Source organism: Erpetoichthys calabaricus, chromosome 13 (genome assembly GCF_900747795.2).
Source record: "Erpetoichthys calabaricus chromosome 13, fErpCal1.3, whole genome shotgun sequence".
NCBI lineage: Eukaryota > Metazoa > Chordata > Cladistia > Polypteriformes > Polypteridae > Erpetoichthys > Erpetoichthys calabaricus.
Window position 1 is genome coordinate 87402662 of NC_041406.2, and position 18639 is coordinate 87421300.

At 43.6% G+C, this 18639-nt stretch overlaps 1 protein-coding gene across 2 annotated transcripts in view; it reads left to right on the forward strand.

Moving 5' to 3' along the window:
• The window catches only part of mbpa (myelin basic protein a), a 149818-nt gene that overhangs the window by 119508 nt on the left and 11671 nt on the right, over positions 1-18639 (forward strand). For both annotated transcript variants that reach the window (XM_028817203.2, XM_028817204.2), the window contains exons 4-5: positions 15405-15524; positions 18156-18188. In XM_028817203.2, the coding sequence (XP_028673036.1) occupies positions 15405-15524; positions 18156-18188 (153 nt within the window). The remainder of the gene's footprint in view (positions 1-15404; positions 15525-18155; positions 18189-18639) is intronic.

Here is an 18639-nt window from a genome sequence, read left to right on the forward strand (position 1 = left end):
CTCTCACTGTCTGATCATTGGTAAGATCGCCAGCCTGAAAAGGTCGCTGAGACGTAGAACAGCACCGTTATACAGTGGTGTGAAAAACTATTTGCCCCCTTCCTGATTTCTTATTCTTTTGCATGTTTGTCACACAAAATGTTTCTGATCATCAAACACATTTAACCATTAGTCAAATATAACACAAGTAAACACAAAATGCAGTTTTTAAATGATGGTTTTTATTATTTAGGGAGAAAAAAAAATCCAAACCTACATGGCCCTGTGTGAAAAAGTAATTGCCCCCTGAACCTAATAACTGGTTGGGCCACCCTTAGCAGCAATAACTGCAATCAAGCGTTTGCGATAACTTGCAATGAGTCTATTACAGCGCTCTGGAGGAATTTTGGCCCACTCATCTTTGCAAAATTGTTGTAATTCAGCTTTATTTGAGGGTTTTCTAGCATGAACCGCCTTTTTAAGGTCATGCCATAGCATCTCAATTGGATTCAGGTCAGGACTTTGACTAGGCCACTCCAAAGTCTTCATTTTGTTTTTCTTCAGCCATTCAGAGGTGGATTTGCTGGTGTGTTTTGGGTCATTGTCCTGTTGCAGCACCCAAGATCGCTTCAGCTTGAGTTGACGAATAGATGGCCGGACATTCTCCTTCAGGATTTTTTGGTAGACAGTAGAATTCATGGTTCCATCTATCACAGCAAGCCTTCCAGGTCCTGAAGCAGCAAAACAACCCCAGACCATCACACTACCACCACCATATTTTACTGTTGGTATGATGTTCTTTTTCTGAAATGCTGTGTTCCTTTTACGCCAGATGTAACGGGACATTTGCCTTCCAAAAAGTTCAACTTTTGTCTCATCAGTCCACAAGGTATTTTCCCAAAAGTCTTGGCAATCATTGAGATGTTTCTTAGCAAAATTGAGACAAGCCCTAATGTTCTTTTTTCTTAACAGTGGTTTGCGTCTTGGACATCTGCCATGCAGGCCGTTTTTCCCCAGTCTCTTTCTTAAGGTGGAGTCGTGAACACTGACCTTAATTGAGGCAAGTGAGGCCTACAGTTCTTTAGACGTTGTCCTGGGGTCTTTTGTGACCTCTCGGATGAGTCGTCTCTGCGCTCTTGGGGTAATTTTGGTCGGCCGGCCACTCCTGGGAAGGTTCACCACTGTTCCATGTTTTTGCCATTTGTGGATAATGGCTCTCACTGTGGTTCGCTGGAGTCCCAAAGCTTTAGAAATGGCTTTATAACCTTTACCAGACTGATAGATCTCAATTACTTCTGTTCTCATTTGTTCCTGAATTTCTTTGGATCTTGGCATGATGTCTAGCTTTTGAGGTGCTTTTGGTCTACTTCTCTGTGTCAGGCAGCTCCTATTTAAGTGATTTCTTGATTGAAACAGGTGTGGCAGTAATCAGGCCTGGGGGTGGCTACGGAAATTGAACTCAGGTGTGATACACCACAGTTAGGTTATTTTTTAACAAGGGGGCAATTACTTTTTCACACAGGGCCATGTAGGTTTGGATTTTTTTTCTCCCTAAATAATAAAAACCATCATTTAAAAACTGCATTTTGTGTTTACTTGTGTTATATTTGACTAATGGTTAAATGTGTTTGATGATCAGAAACATTTTGTGTGACAAACATGCAAAAGAATAAGAAATCAGGAAGGGGGCAAATAGTTTTTCACACCACTGTATATGATGTGGCCGTGAACACCAATTACACCATTAGCGCCAACGACAGGACATCACTCTCCTTGACAGAAGCAAGGGGCGAAGTCTACTCACCGAAGCAGACATTCTAGATGACATGAACTTCAAAACTCAGTCTCCAGGTCTTTGTATTAGAACCTTAGAATATTATGTCCTGATGTTTGAATATAAAGACCTTGAGACTGAGATTTTTAGTGTGTGGAACACAAAGGCTCACGTCATTCAATTTGTGATTGGAGCACATGGTCCTGCACAACTAGGTCACCAAAAATGAACTGTCGGCTAAAATGAGTGACACTTCTGTTAATTGTATGTCTATGCTTTATAAGATGGTATGCATTTTTTTTCTTTGTTACCTAATCTTTTTTTTTTTCTTGTAACTTGTATCTTGTGAAGTACTTTGGAGTGCCGAGGGGTCAGGGGTGTTGAGCTCCGGGCCTGGTGGGCCGCAGTGGCTGCAGGTTTTCATTCTAACCCTTTTCCTAATCAGTGACCAGTTTTCAGTGCTAATTAACTCCTTTCACATTCATTTTAATAGCCCTGTTTGTAAGGATTCAGTCCTCTGAGTTGATTCGTTTCTTCAATAAATGACAGCCAAACAGAAATGAGATGTGAAACGAGCTGACAGATGACCAGCTAAACTGCGGCTTCAAACTCCAACCAGTCTCTAAATGAGAAGCCGATTCTTGTTGTTCGTTAAAGGCGTTATTTAATTCTGTGGCTTGTTGTTGCTCTCATTCTGCCACAGCAGACATTTCCAAACCTGTTGATTTTTCTGTTTTCTCTAAGACCACAGTCAAAATGTTTTGGTGAGCTGAGAGATCCACCTCACCGAGACCTTCACCTTTCTTTATGTTCAGATATTGGCACAGGTGAGCTGCTCATGTGGTGGCTCGTTTTGTGTCTCATTATTTTTGGCCGCTAATTGTGGAAAAACTAGACAAAGAGCCCGTTTCGACAACGTAAGATGAAACGGGCATAAGTGGAATAGTAGTAAGTATAAGCACCACAAACCTGATATAGGTGTATTGAATGAATGCGTAATTAGGCCTCGAGTTGTAGTTGAAATCGCCTTTTAGGCCTCTAGAGCTTTAATCGAAGTGGCCTTTCTCTTTGAATTTTTGCAGCCGTAAATCCGCCGCCTGCCGCAATGTCGGTCTCGTAAGGTTTTTTGGGCAGCTGCGCAGAAGGCGACTGCACATTCGGCTTCGGACATGCGCAGAAGGCGACTGTGCGTTCGGCTTCGGACGGACCCTGCCGCGATGTTGGTCGAAGTCGCCTTTCTCTTTGAATTTTCGCAGCCGTAAATCTGCCGCCTGCTGCGATGTCGGTCTCGTAAGGTTTTTCGGGTAGCTGCGCAGAAGGCGACTGTGCATTTGGCTTTGGACGGACGTGAGTGAGTGAGTGAGTGAGTGAGTGAGTGAGTGAGGAGGCTGGCGAATTATGTATTAAGATAAGCAACAAAGGGGCTCGAGTTGGCTTAATTAAAAGAAGGCAAAGGAAGTTAATTAGCAGCTTAAAACAGGTCACTAATGAAGAAGATGGGTTAGAATGAAAACCTGCAGCCACTGCGGCCCTCCAGGACTTGAGTTCGACACTCGTGAGCTACATTCTTTATATGAAAATGTGCTATAGAACAAGGGGTCCCAACTCTGGTCCTCACATTGGCTGCAGGTTTTCATTCTAACCCTTTTCTTAATTAGTGACCTGTTTTTGCTGCTAATTAACTTCTTTTGAATTAATTCTAATTGACTTTCTTTTGTAAGATTTCTTCATCGTTCCTCTGAATTGCTTCATTTCTTTCCTTAAACAGAAATGAAATGTGAAGTATGTGAGTCAACAGAAGGCCAACTAAGTCAGGGCCTCAGACTCCAACCAGTTCCTTAATTACGCTCCGATTCTTGACGTTAATTAAATCCGTTCTTTAATTCCACGGCTTGTTGCTGCTGTCATTGTCCAATAGCAGACATTTCCGAAATTGTTGATTGTCTTTTTCTAAGAGCACCGATAAAATGTTTGGAGGACCTGAGCAGATCGACATTCTTGAGACTTTCATCTTTCTTTATTTTCAGATATTGTATGATGGACACAGTTTGCTGGTTTTGACTCATTTTATAACTCTTTATTGTTTGAAAAAGAAACAATTAAGAGGTATGAGTCTTCGAGGGCAAGTCAATTAAAATGAATTCAGAAGAAGTTGATTAGCAGCAAAAACAGCAGGTCACTAATTAGGAAAAGGGTCAGAATGAAAACCTGCAGCCTGTGCGGCCCACCAGGACCGGAGTTGGGGACCCCTGCTGTAGAAATGCATGTTGCTGTTCCCCCGCCTAAGTACGGGTGTGGATGTGAGTGGGCCCAGTGATGGAGTGCTGCCCCACCCGGGACTGTTTTAATGGTTTTCAGTCAGGTGCTGCTAGGATACGCTGTGGCCTTTAATATTCAAATATATGAAGAGGGTAGCAGTGCTGCCCAAACTCGGTCCTGGGGACCCACTGTGGCTGCAGGTTTTTGTCTCACTCAATGACAACACCTGATAGCACTGATCTCATTTAGTTAGCTGGTATTTTTTTCTCTTAATCTACATTCAGAAAAGCACAGCAGCATGATCTTTACATTTATAAGACATTTAGAAATATTTCTGGTTTGCTATACATTTACATACTTCACTCCCTTTTTGTTAATTTCATTCTATTTTGCCCTTTCTCTGTGCAGTTTTCCTCCCTTCGTTGTATCTTCCATCCATCCATCCATTATCCAACCCGCTGAATCCAAACACAGGGTCACGGGGGTCTGCTGGAGCCAATCCCAGCCAACACAGGGCGCAAGGCAGGAAACAAACCCCGGGCAGGGCGCCAGCCCACCGCAGAACAGTACATGATGCACAGCCAAACACCATAGCAACATTTCCACAAATAAAAGGTGGACAGTGTTGTGCGTACAACTGATTTAATGAGACAGAAAAAGACAGCAGTGCTAATAAACGGTATAACGCTACAGTTTTCAGTAAAGTTCACCATGTACGTCGCCATCTTGGATTGACGTCACAGTCTGAAGTCAGACAAACTCAGACTTGAGAGACCAGTTTCTGAGTAGGCCTTCTGACTTGTGGGGGCATTACAGTTGGAAATGCCAACTAGGAACTCATAAATTCTGAATTCCCAATTAAAATGTCATGCAGCACACTGCCAGTCACTACTACCAATTGGATGGCTTAGGGAAGTCCTGGGATCGGCCCTACTGTAGTCGCTCAGAGCCAATCCCAGCCAACACAGGGCACAAGGCAGGAAACAAACCCCGGGCAGGGCGCCAGCCCACCACAGGACACACACACACACACACTAGGGACAATTTAGGATCACCAATGCACCAAACCTGTATGTCTTTGGACTGTGGGAGGAAACCCACCCAGACACGGGGAGAACATGCAAACTCCATGCAGTGAGGACCTGTGAAGCAAACCCGGGTCTCCTAACTGCAAGGCAGCAGCGCTACCCACTGCGCCACTGTGCCACCCTCGTTGTATCTTATTAATGACAATCAAAAACAAACAGAGCAGACACCCGGATAGACAACACTGAATGATCAAAGGCTGCACCTACTTTAGTGTCAGACCCACTAATTAGTAAATGATGAATTAATTAAGCAATTAGAACACCTGAAAAGTAAAATGCAAATCAAGATGAAAATATTGTTAAAAAGAAAAGAAAATGCATTATTCCCATATAACTGCTTGGTACATTATAATATATATATTTTTTTTTTTTTACCAAACTTAGTTTTCTAATTTTTCTATTGTTCCCAAAACACAGAACTTGGAAATTAACAGTTCACTTAATTAGCCCAGGAGTCCAATTTAAAACAGAACAAGAACCTGCGGCCACAGGGGGTCCCCAGAACTGAGTCTGGGAAGCACTGGGGTAGCAGGAGATTTCAACATCCCATAATGCTTTGAGAATTCATATTTAGGTTTCTATAACAACACCACCCCCCCATCCCACACTTACTGAACATGAGGGGTCAGTATTGTTACAGACAGGTCACCATACATTCATCTTGATATGTTCTTATCTTAAAGTAAATAATTCTAATTGGAAAATTAAATTGAGGACTATTAAAGAATAGTCAAGGATTACAAATGCATTTCTATACCAAATCAAGTGTTCCTCCAGAACACAAACTGGAACTGAAGGCAGAAGTCAGACGATTTTGATGGTAACTCGTATTTAGAAATGTAACAACCCAGCAGGCCATTTCATTTGTTGTATTGCGACTGTGGCTTACCCGGCCTGCCATTGTCCCTGGGGAAGCCGTTTTTGTGATACAATAGCCAACTAGCCACCAGTAACAACCTGATACCGTCTGTCCAGTCAAGCCCGACGAGAGGAAGGCGACAACAAGCCAAAGGTTACACATCGCTGTTCTCCAGGACCTGCCAGGATGCCGGCCAAGCCACGGACTCACAAGGTATCCCACGCGGCATCTGTTTAAGGTTGCCTCTGCTTATTTGACTTCATTTCATGAATTGTGTGCATAGAAAATGAAAAAGAGATCTCAAATGGCCTTAGGAGAGCAGCTTTCTGAAATTAGATGGGATGGGAGCTGGCGTGGTGGTTAGTGCTGCTGTCTTCTGAAGCCGCCATCCTCTGGGTTTCTCTTCCTAAAGATGTGTGTGTGTGAGAGTCTGTTCGGTTAATTGAACTTCTGAGTTGGCTGTGTAGAAGTGTCGGTGTGTGAGGAGGGACCCAGTGATGGACTGGCAGCCATTCAGGGTCTGGATCCTGTTTTGCAGCTGATGCTTCTGAAATAGGCTCAAGATCATAGATATCCCAGAATTCAATTTTTATATTATGCAAGCTGACGTGGATGTTAGTAACTCATTTATGATCCGGATTTCCAAAATATTGGATCTGCCGCTCATTATCAGCATCAAGAAGGTGAGTTACAAATTAATACAGAAATACCTATCTCAGCTATAAAGATAGTGCTGGGAAATTTAGACAGTTCTGGGGTTTTGTTGTCGTAACTTACAATTTATGCACAGTTGTGAAGATTATTGCGACTATGTTACTTCTGTTATGTGCATTTTCAATGCCTGGCAATTGATAAAATTGAATTCACTTAACAAATTAATGAGAGAGACCTGAATGGTGACTCTTCCTGTGAAGTCAGTAGACGGACTGGGAGAGCATGTGGGGGGTCATGAGGTCACTGGAGAGGGGTGTGTGGCGCTGCCGATATCTCTGCCAAAGGATGAAGGTCCAAGTCTTTAGAGTCCTGGTGCTCCCTGGTTGCGAGACATGGACGCTATCCAGTGACCTGAGACGGAGACTGCACTCCTTCATTACTGTGTCTCTTTGGAGAATCCTTGGGCACCGCTGGTTTGACTTTGTGTCGCTCATGGAGTCCCGAGTGAGGCACATGACCAGCATTGTGAGGGAACGTCAGTTACGGCCATGTGGGGTGCTTCCCTGAGGGTGATTCGGCTCACTGTGGAGGACCCGAGTGGCTGGACCAGGCCAAGGGGAGACCCACGTAACACCTGACTACGGTGGAGGGTGGGACTGGACTGCACGTCTGCCTGGGGGGTTTCCAACTGGAATCCTGAGCTGTTTCGTCATATGATAAGTGCCGCAACGTGCTGTACCAGTGCATGCTCCTCGAACTGACCTGAAGGTGAATAAATAAATCTTTACCTTAAAGAACACAATTAACAACATCACAAGGCTCTAAACAGGGCCATTTGCTAGATATTTAGGTTATGTCAAGTAGATGGAAGTGTTTGCTAGGTTATGGTAAACGTTTCCCTGTATATTAGTGCATATAACCCCCACAAGTTTACCGTAGATACTCGCGTATAAGTCGAAAAATTTATGCCTTAAAATTCATTCAAAAAAACAGAATCGACTTATCCACGGGGCAACACAATTCTCCATAGAATTTGGGTAATGAGATTGTACACTCAACGCTTCATGGTGTTAAGTCACCGGTCATCTGCCGTTTCCCATGGTCTTTGTAATAATTATAAGCCAGCAATACTATTGCTAATTAGCTAGTTTTTTTTCTAATTTCATTAAACTGTGAAATGAATTTGAATTTGAGCATTAGCTTTTGCAGGTTTTGGATAACAAACATACCATTAGCTGTCACGTGCAACCAGATTTGGAATCAAAAGAACCAAGGCAATGCACACTATCAATGCGATTCAAAAAATTTCTCTGCCTACCTATTTGTCTCGTCTGACAGTAGCTGAAAAGCAGCATCAGGAGAGAGCAGCCTGAAGTAGTCCAGCAGCGGGTGATCTGTCGTGTCCAACAGCAAGCCATGCTGTCTTGTGAAGTCCGGTAGCCAGTTCGGCTCCCACGGATCAATGTCTGGGTATTCCTCCCACACAAATCTTGCCGGAGGTGCATTGGCTGCGTGAATGCGTTCAGCTGGCACAGCATCGGCTGGTGTCCGATCAGCTGATGCCGGCTTCTCACTCTCTTGCTCGATTCCTGATCACTGTCAATAAAATCCGATTCTGAAAAATCAGAGTCCGACTCAGCGATAATGTGCAAAACATCGTCTGCCGAGTGTTTTCTTTTCTGCACTCGCTTCGCTCCCTTGTGACATATATCGACGCCATCTTGCCTTTGTTTACATTTCGCAACTCACGCACACGCAAGGATTAGTTGCCGAGTCAACGAGTCTAGCATTCCTCCAAGCACAGAGGGAATGCCTGTGACGTGACACTGAGTTTTGTCGCCATTAACAACTGATTGTCGCCCTCTATCTCTGATAGCTGTCAAGTTTTACCCTCGACTTATACGCGGGTCATAACAAATTTCGTAATTTTCGGCTTAAACAATACACTCGACTAATCTGCGAGATCGACTAATACGCGAGTATCTACGGTAATTGAATTGCTATATTTGAACTATTTCTTGTCTCTTTGAGTACCGATTAGTCTCAGTTAGTGACCTGCCTTGACTTAAGTAAGGTATGGAGGGCACACGTTTTTAAACCGGGCCTTACCATCCCCAATACAATGTAACGCAATGAGCTCGATTGAACGTGCTGTGCCGTACGTTTAGAGTGTAAAGCATCTTCAAGTATAGAAACAACTGAAGTTTGACAAGAAAAGCTAAATTTAGAGAAGAGATGTTATTTCCCATTTTTTTTCGCCTTTTATTCTACGCGTGTAACAACCTTTTTTCGTTATTCTTGTGTGGATTGTTTGCTTTGAATTTTCACTAAAACTTTTTAAAACGAACTTTTGGACTGAGAGATTTCTTTCGCCGCATGTCTGACCCGTGTTTGATCCTGCCTTACTCTCCAGCAGCTACAAAGATAATAATTCAATATATTAAGACGGTGGTTCTCAACTGTGGGGCGGGCCCCCCTAGGGGGGTGCGAAGTAACAAAAAGGGGGGCGTGAAGATGTGAAAAAAAGAAAACAAGAATCGAAAATATGAAAAATACATCTATTGAAACCAGAACAAATTAACTTAAACTACATTCTGATACTAGAAAAATAAATAGATAAATGTCGATAAAAGTTAAGTAGGTATAATAAAATATGCATCTATGATATATCATTAATTAAAAAAGACCAAATTGGTATTAGTGGGCTCCTTTCAAAAAAAACGTTAGGGGGGTGCGATTAAAACTGTTATGAAAACTCGGGTCGCAAATACTTAAAGGTTGAGAAATGCTGGATTAAGGCAAGTCGGTCCTGGAGGGCAGTAGTGGCTGCAAATCTTTGTTCCTACTTGATTTCTTAATGAGAGGTCAACTATCACTCAAGCAGCATTTTTATACTTCATTTTCATTGTCTCGCTTGTTCGGGTTCCTCGCCTTTAACTGCTTATTTGTAGTCCACTTTTTTATAAAATTGCTCCTTACTAGCAAAAAGATGCAAATGACAGCAGTTCTCCATCTAATTTGTTTCCATCTCCGCCTGTGTGTGTCGCGCACTGTCTGAATGAATAAAATATTTCCGCTGAGGAAAATGTGAAGGACAGAGAATCACTCCTCCGCTTCAGGCTACAAATCATTTGGATGACACTTGTGGAAATATACGATACAGTCAATTCTTGTTATCTGAAACACACTACAGATACTGAACCATTGATCCTAGGGGAATAATGGAGTTGGGTACCAGTAGGTCCTGCCTTGTGCCCTGTGTTAGCTGGGATTGGCTCCAGCAGACCCCCGTGACACTGTGTTCGGATTCAGCGGGTTGGAAAATGGATGGACGGGTACCAGTAGAACAGCAGCTCAAGGGAAGGACCGCCGGGGAATTTGGGGTTGGGCCGCCCTCTGCTCTCGCCTATTATTCTATAGGTTCCCCTACGGAAACCTTGTTACGACTTTGACTTCCTCTTTAGTCGGATTTTAACATATTCTAGGCTCTCCTAAACCAGAGGCCGTGAGCGACTACAGCAGGGCTGATCCCAGGACTTCCCTAAGCCGTCCAATTGGTAGTAGTGACTGGCGGTGTGCTGCACGACATTTTAACTGGGAATTCAGAATTTATGAGTTCCTAGTTGGCATTTCCAACTGTAATACCCCCACAAGTCAGAATTCCTACTCAGAAACTGGTCTCCCAAGTCCGAGTTTGTCTGACTTCAGATTGTGACGTCAATCCAAGATGGTGACGTACATCGTGAACTTTACTGACAACTGTAGAGTTATACCATTTATTAGCACTGCTGTCTATTTCTGCCTCATTAAACCAGCTGTACGCACAGCACTGTCCACCTTTTATTTGTTTGGATGTGCATCATGTACTGTTCTGCGGTGGGCTGGCTCCCTGCCCGGGTTTGTTTCCTGCCTTGCGCCCTGTGTTGGCTGGGATTGGCTCCAGCAGACCCCCATGACCCTGTAGTTAGGATATAGCGGGTTGGATAATGGATGGATGGATGGATGGATCAAGTACTGTTATTAACTATTAATTATTCCAAAACAGCAAGCACAACAAACGTTTTCCTGGAGGCGCCCATATTGGTTTTTGAATCTTTTACAGAAATGCAGTCACCTCGGATGTGACGTCATTCTCAGTTCTGACATCCGAGGTAAACGGAATGCAGCATTAATCAGTGTGAGCTTATGATCTGCTCTTACTGGAAATTCCTTGTTCACGGGGAACAAATGCAAGCCCCTGTCCACATCGAGAATGGGGTTCAACGGTTTACCGAAGCCGTTTGCTGTGAACATTATTCATGCTCTGTCGAACTGATATCATTTTACGAGTTAATTGTTGTCCAGCATTTCCTAAACATTTCACCTTTCCTGGGATGTGCGTGTGGCTCAGCTGCCCTCCCCATCCTAGGACAGCTCATAAACTCTCCTAAATCCTGGTATCCTAAAGTTAAAACACAATTACTCCTACTCCTAAGAGTAAGGCCAAATTCACCTGAGCCCGTTAGGACTGTTTTCCTACTCTGAGAAGCCTGATAAATACCTGCATACGACCTTAGCCCACCCAGTCTAACCATCTAAACTCGTCAGGCAGGCTTCAAGGCCTGTCACTTCTATCAGAGATCTCTGCATGAGATTCAGAACGTTCCTGGTCATCACTAAAAACCACAGATGACAACACATTTCATTTTTAAGTCAATTGTTCTTTTAAGGTTTAAAGTTGAATTCTTCAGACATGACTGTGCTTTGGCTTCATGTCTGATGTAAATCTGTCTTTTACAATGCACAGAAACTTTAACTAAATTTACTTTGTTCATTTTTTACTCTCAGAACTTTGCTCTTTTATTCACTGTAGCAATAACAATCGAATCGTGTTATCTGAAAAGAAGAGAAAAAGTGGAAAAACAGCTTTGATTAAATTATTTGTCGGGCTGCTTTCCTTTTATCCGTTAAGACAATGAATCCTGAATATACAATATAATATGAATTCAAAACTAAACATCTATCAGCATTATTCAGAACAACAATAGACCACCTAATTTCAAAACCCTCCATTTGAAGAAGGAAACTAAGAATTCCAATCAGGCAACCTTCTAGACGTGAAACTCTCGGCAGGCAAACGCCAAAGATCTGTCGTAGCACTCTTGAGTTAATCAGGGCTAAAGGGTCCTAAACGTTTTGCAAATGTGTTTAGTGCACTTGAATATGAGGTTTAATTTTCATGAAATAGTTTTGATAATGTAGTGGGAGCTACTGTACTTAAAAGATTTACAGTGCCCTCCATACTGTTTGGGATCAAGACACATTTTTTTATTGATTACCCCCTCTGCTCCACACTTTAAAATTCCAAATCAAACAATTCAGACATCGTGATTAAAGTGTACACGGCAGACTTTCATTTAAGAGGATTGGCAGACATTTTGGTCACACCGTGTAGAAATTACAACATTTTTTGTACATGGCGCACCTGCGTCCAGCTGTTGTTCTTCAATATGCCAGTAGGAAACAGCTGTGGTGGGTGGCCGGCTAAATATTCCGGCCCTCACCCCCAGGCCGCCAGGTGGAGTTCTCCCAACAGCGTGAACGTTCCCCGAATTCCAGCAGGGCCTCATGGACTTTGTAGTTTATATGCACAGCCCTGCTGGATACCATAGGGACCACCAGGAGTCACTGTGGGGAGGCTGCCGGACTCTTACTTGCCCTATAACCCGGAGGTGCGTCATGATCACATGACAACAGGAAACGACGTGCTTCCGGGTTGAAGAAAGGAGCTTTTTATCCGACTCGGAAGTGTTGATGATCACATGGACAGAAGGGAGAAACAATTCCGGGTCAGGGACTATATAAAGGACTCTGGGAAACCTGTACACTGAACTGAGCTGGGAGGAAGGGTGGCAAAGTGTCTGGGAGTGTGGAGGATTGATTAGTATAGTGTTTATTGATTTATGAGTATTGTGGAGTGGAGGGTGCTTTGTGCACATAATTGTTCAAATAAAAGTAATATTTGGACTTTTACCTGGTGTCTGGAGTCGAGTCAGAGGGTTCAAGAGGACGACAAGGGCCTCAATCTGTCACACAGCATGTAGGAATGTTAGAGCCTCCTTGCTGCACTTCCAGTGTACCCTTAACTCTTTGACGGCTGAATTTTCTTTCCAAAAAACATCATTTCTGAAAAGCAACGGTTTCACACAGAAATAAAATTAAAACGTCTGTTGCTGCATGCTGTGGCTGCCAGTTTGCCAAGAATGTGCGTCAGGCTTGCTGCCAGGCTGTCTTCGTGTGGGTACACGGTTGCAGTTTATTGCAATCTGGTTTCTACAGGGTGGTCCAGATCTAATTATGCAACTGTTCGACTGACAACCGTCTCCCCGCCATTTTGGAATGCACGGCAGGTGCTGCCACCTATCGGCAACAAGAAGAATTTTAAGTGAAATCTCTATGTGCAGGGCAGGTGCTATGGAATCTCTATGTAATAAACTTAATAAGTTATAGCATAATGAAAATTGGGCAGCACGGTGGCACAGTGGGTAGCGCTGCTGCCTCGCAGTTGGGAGACCTGGGGACCTGGGTTCGCTTCCCGGGTCCTCCCTGCGTGGAGTTTGCATGTTCTCCCCGTGTCTGCCTGGGTTTCCTCCGGGCGCTCCGGTTTCCTCCCACAGTCCAAAGACATGCTGGTTAGGTAGATTGGCGATTCTAAATTGGCCCTAGTGTGTGCTTGGTGTGTGTTTGTGTGTGTCCTGCGGTGGGTTGGCAGGATTGGTTCCTGCCTTGTGCCCTGTGTTGGCTGGGATTGGCTCCAGCAGACCCCCGTGACCCTGTGTTCGGATTCAGCGGGTTGGAAAATGGATGGATGGATAATGAAAATTGAATAATTAGATCTGGACCACCCTATAACCTCTTATCATAGTTAAGTGGCAGTCCTCACTGGTGAACATTGCCGTATGCGTGTCAGCTACATGAACCAGTTCAGCACCACGAAGAGCTGGGGACCAGTCAGCTGAAGCTGGAACCTCAAATTCGTTTCCTATCAGTTGTATCAAAATCGGAGTCCGACAAGTCACAGTTCAGTTCAGAGATAACAGGCAAAATGTCGTCCACAGAGTATATTGCTTTACGTATTCGCTTTGATCTCTCGCCAGATATCAGTGCCTGAGTAAGTCAGTCGGCGTGTGTGACAATACTGTATGTACAGTTAGTGTGTGTGTAGATATCTGGAGTCCACCTGACGTTAATTCACCTGACTGAATTACAAATAGGAAGTGCGCACACCTGTCTATAGAAGGTCCCACAGTTGAGCCAAAAAACAAGCAATCCTGCGGCATTGAATGCATAATTTAGTACAGTCGTGGCCAAAACCTTTTGAGAATGACACAAATATTCATTTTCACAAAGTTTGCTGCCATGGCTTTTATGATAGCAATTTGCGTCTACTCCAGAATGTTCTGAAGAGTGAGAAAGTGAATTGAAATTAATTGCAAAGGCCCTGTTTGCCATGAAATGAACTTCATCCCAAAAAAAAAAAACATTTCCACTGCATGTCAGCCCTGCCACAAAAGGACCTGCTGACGTCATTTCAGTGATCCTCTCATTAACACGGGTGAGAGTGTCGACGAGGACAAGGCTGGAGGTCACTCTGTCAGGCTTAAGGAGTTACAATAGAAAGGTTCGGGGCGCCCAAGAAAGTCCATGTGCCAGGACCATCTCCTAAAGTTGATTCATGGCTCGGAATCGAGGGACCACCAGGGCAGAGCTTGCTCAGGAATGGCAGCAGGCAGGTGTGAGTGAGGTGAAGATTTTTGGAGGATGGCCTGGTGGGTGTCAAGAAGGTAAGCAAAGAAGCCAAGAAAAACATCAGGGAGGGACTGACTGATATTCTGCAACAGGGACAAAGATTGGACTGCTGGGGTCAAGTCATTTCCTCGGATGAATCCCCTTTCTGATTGTTTGGGGCATCCAGAGAAGAAAAGAAAAGGTGAACACTACCATCAGTCCTGTGTCATGCCAACAGAAAACCATCCTGAGACCATTCATGTCAGCCAAGGCTCACTCACAATTTGGCCTAAGGACACGGCCCTTAATAAAGAATGGGACCAAAACATCCTCTGAGAGCAACTTCTCCCAACCATCCAAGAACAGTTTGGTGACCAACAATGCATGCCTAAGGCAAAAGGGATAACTAAGTGTCTCCGGGAACAAAACATCGAAATTTGGGGTCCATGGCCAGGAAAATCCCCATTGAGAACTTGTGGTCAATTGTCAAGAGGCAGGTGGACAAACAAAAACCCACCAATTCTGACAAACTCTGAGCATTGATTAGGCAAGAATGGGCTGCCATCAGTCAGGATTTGGCCCAGAAGTTGATGGACAGCCTGCCAGGGTGAATTGCAGAGGTCTTGAAAAAGAAAGAAGGGCCAACACTGCAAATATTGACTCTTTGCATAAACTTCATGGAATTGTCAATAAAAGCCTTTGAAACTTCTGAAATGCTTGTAATTCTACTTCAGCATACCATAGAAACATCTGACAAAAAGATCTAAAAACACTGAAGCAGCAAACTTTGTGAAAACCAACACTTGGGTCATTCTTAATTGTCTGGTCACGACTGTACAGTATATTAACAGCTATGACATTTTTCCTCTTCTGTTTTCTCTACAATTGTTCTTCATTGTATTCTAACTGTCCTCCTTCTCCTCTCTCCACAGTAGACTTTACATTTAAGTGTGAATTTGCTTCATCCATTATTATCATTAAAGTGCTGAAACCTCTTACCTTTTCCGATGTTATGTTGTTCTAGGGATTTAGCGCGATGAGATCCACCCCATTGTCCTCATCACCTCAGAGGTCCCCTCAGCAAGCTGGGGCTCATGGAAGACCTGGAGATGACAACCCCGTAGTGCACTTCTTCAAAACCATTGTAAGTACTCGTCCCCACCACATGAAAATGTTCACCTTAAGTAAGCACTCCTGGGGGGCCCATAAAGCGACTAACAGCGGTGGCCTGTGGGTGGAATAACTTGCACAAAGTGTGAAGTGTTTTAAGTGCCACGCAATTAGCTGTTACCATTAAAATGAAAATTGAATTGAGAAAAGGATTCATTGTATGGGCGGTTTAGAAGGTTGGTTCCAAACATTTAATTTAGCGATTGTCAAAGTTTCAGGAAAGTTCAATGAAATGCACTTTCAATATCACAGTCACTCACATCATCGTCTCCATCGATGGATTATCGCTGATGGATACGATCCATTAAACAAATGTCGGGAACAAACACTCAACTCTTCATTCTCAAAAATGATTTCTGCTTTTCATGCAACGTATCAAACTCTGTTGTGTAAGCTGTGCTGTACAATAAGTGATATGGCCAAAGACCTCCACGATTGTAACAATACACGCTGGCTTAATGTGCCAGGTGGTGATCTACAATGAGAGTTTTGTGAGGAATAAAAAGCAATAAATAAAAATATAATATTTCACAATCAGCCATCATTACGTAGGTTTTGGTCTCAGGAGTTTAACTCGGACAGGTGTGCTAAAGGAGGTTACTAAGTACAGCTACACCAAGAAACACAATAGTAAGACTACCTGCCTGATATTCTGTAGGTCCCCTTTGTGCCACCATTGAAGTATACACACTACAGGACCTCTGAAGGTGTCTTATGGTATCTGGTACCAAGACGTCAGCAGCAGATCCTTAACTCATGGAGATTCTCAGGTGGGGCCTCCACGGATCAGATTTGTTTTTCCGACACCTCCCACAGATACTCAATCAAATTGATATCCTGGGATTTTGGAGGCCAAGTCAAAACCTTGAACTCTTTGTTCCTCACACCATTCCTGAATAATTTTCGGGTGCTGAACGAGGGCCACTGCCATCAGGGAATACCACTGCCATGAAGGGGTATATACGGTCTGCTAAAATCTTTGGGTAGATGGCACGTTTCAAAATGACAACCACACGAATGCCATAACCCAAGTTTTCCCACGCACAACATCGCCCAGATTATCCTACTGCCTCCACTGGCTTACCTTCTTCCCGTAGGGCAGGAGTGTCCAACTCCAGTCCTGGAGGGCCGCAGTGGCTGCAGGTTTTCATTCTAACCCTTTTCCTAATCAGTGACCAGTTTTCAGTACTAATTAACTCCTTTTACATTCATTTTAATAGCCCTGTTTTTAAGGATTCAGTCCTCTGAATTGATTTGTTTCTTCATTAAATGGCAGCCAAACAGAAATGAAACGTGAAACAAGCCAACGGATGACCATTTAGGGGCGTGACCTGTGTACCACGGCAGCTGGGGTGGGCCTCACAGATAAAAAAGAGAGGGGCCGGTAAAAAAGGAGAAAAAGAAACTGAGAAGTGAGTTTGAGAATGGCAAAGGCAGAGAAGGATGGCTAGAGTTCCGCATGGATTTCCAGTAGAAGCAAGAGAAGAAAGGTTGCCAGGTCCCGAAAAACATTCCAGCCCAGGGACATCTCAGAACCCACATAGTGGCTCCAGAAACCTGACGTATACAAACTAAAACATCAAAAAACTGGTGGGTGGGGGGATTTGACAGCGATAAAGTAGGTATGAAGGTACAAAGAATTTGAAAAAGAGCCCAAAAATTCTGTGCTGTTTTTAAAAAAGTAGCCCAAAAAACAAAACACAACCCGCAAAAGCCCCTATCATATTTCACAGATAGCCCAACTGGGCAAAGATGAGAGAGAGAGAGAGAGAGAGTGAGGGGGGAAGAAGGGGGGGGAGAGAGCGAGAGAGAGAGAGAGAGAGAGAGAGAACGAGCGAGCAAGCAAATGAGGAAGCACGGAATGTGTGCCAGCTGAGAGGAGATGTCCAGACGAGCTGAATAACTAAGAGAGCAGTGAAAGCGGGAGGTAGCTTACGTAGATCCCTTAGTTATTTTTTTCCAAAAATATTAACAATAATAATATACACTTACACAAACAAATACAAAATAACTACTATTTATATTATTAATTTTTGTGTGTGTGTTAAATAAGGCACTGCAGGTTCCTACAGGAAAATGTTGGGGTGCCAACCCAGTCATCCCTGTTTAACACACTCAAAATAAAACAAAAAGGGCCACAACGCACACCTTCACAAGAAAGCAACAGCAACGCAAATAAGCCGGTTCTCTTCTCATCCTTTATCGTTAAGTTTTTTAGGGAGCTCCTCCTACCATTTCAGTCCGTTCAATACTGACTGCCTCCTTCCAGTAGGTGGCAGGTTTTAAAGGCGGGAGACCAGAAGAGGCGGAGTCAATTGCCCTCCCTGGGCATCTTCTTGGTGCTGCGGTGGGAAAAATAGAAGAGAAGTTTAGCGTGAGTGCGCCCCCTCTCTGTCCAGGGTGGTAATGCTTGTATCAGATGAGCCCGGTGGGTGATCCACAGACGCGCACATGTGACATGTGTTATTAATCATTTTGTTGATATATTTTGTGAATCTGTCGGGGTGGCTGTATTTGTTAAGCCTGTTGCCTTTTTTTTTTCTTTGTATGCTAATAAAAAATAATTTCCTTGTTAAAAATTATTAATATAATTTATGTCTTAAAGGTGACCCCCAGGACTCCACCTCCACCTCCAAAGGTAAGCTCCATACTCATCTTCTGTACTGGACTTGCATGCTGGCCTTCTATTCTTTCTCCGGGTTGTCATCATAATAACAATAAGAATTGGTGTCTAGTCTTTGGACGGGGGTTGTGGTGGGGGTCTGGGCTGCACTTTCAGTCTGAGTACTTGTGACTTGAAAAATGAAGTGAGGAACCAGCAATGAGAGTAAAGCTGTGCCTTTAATAAGGCAAAGTCTGAAAACGGAGGCAGAAAAGAGGCAGCCGTTCAGCGCACTGCAGATGAGCTCACTGCTCTCATGCTGCTTTCTGTCCATTTTGTTTTTATGGATTTATTTTTGCCTCCCCATGTGCCTCTTCCTTTTTTGACTACTGTGTTTCATGTTGCAGGTTTTTGTCCAATTGATCTCTTTCTTATCTAATTTTGCCACTGTTGTTTCTTGCAAATGAACCATCATAACACTGTTTCT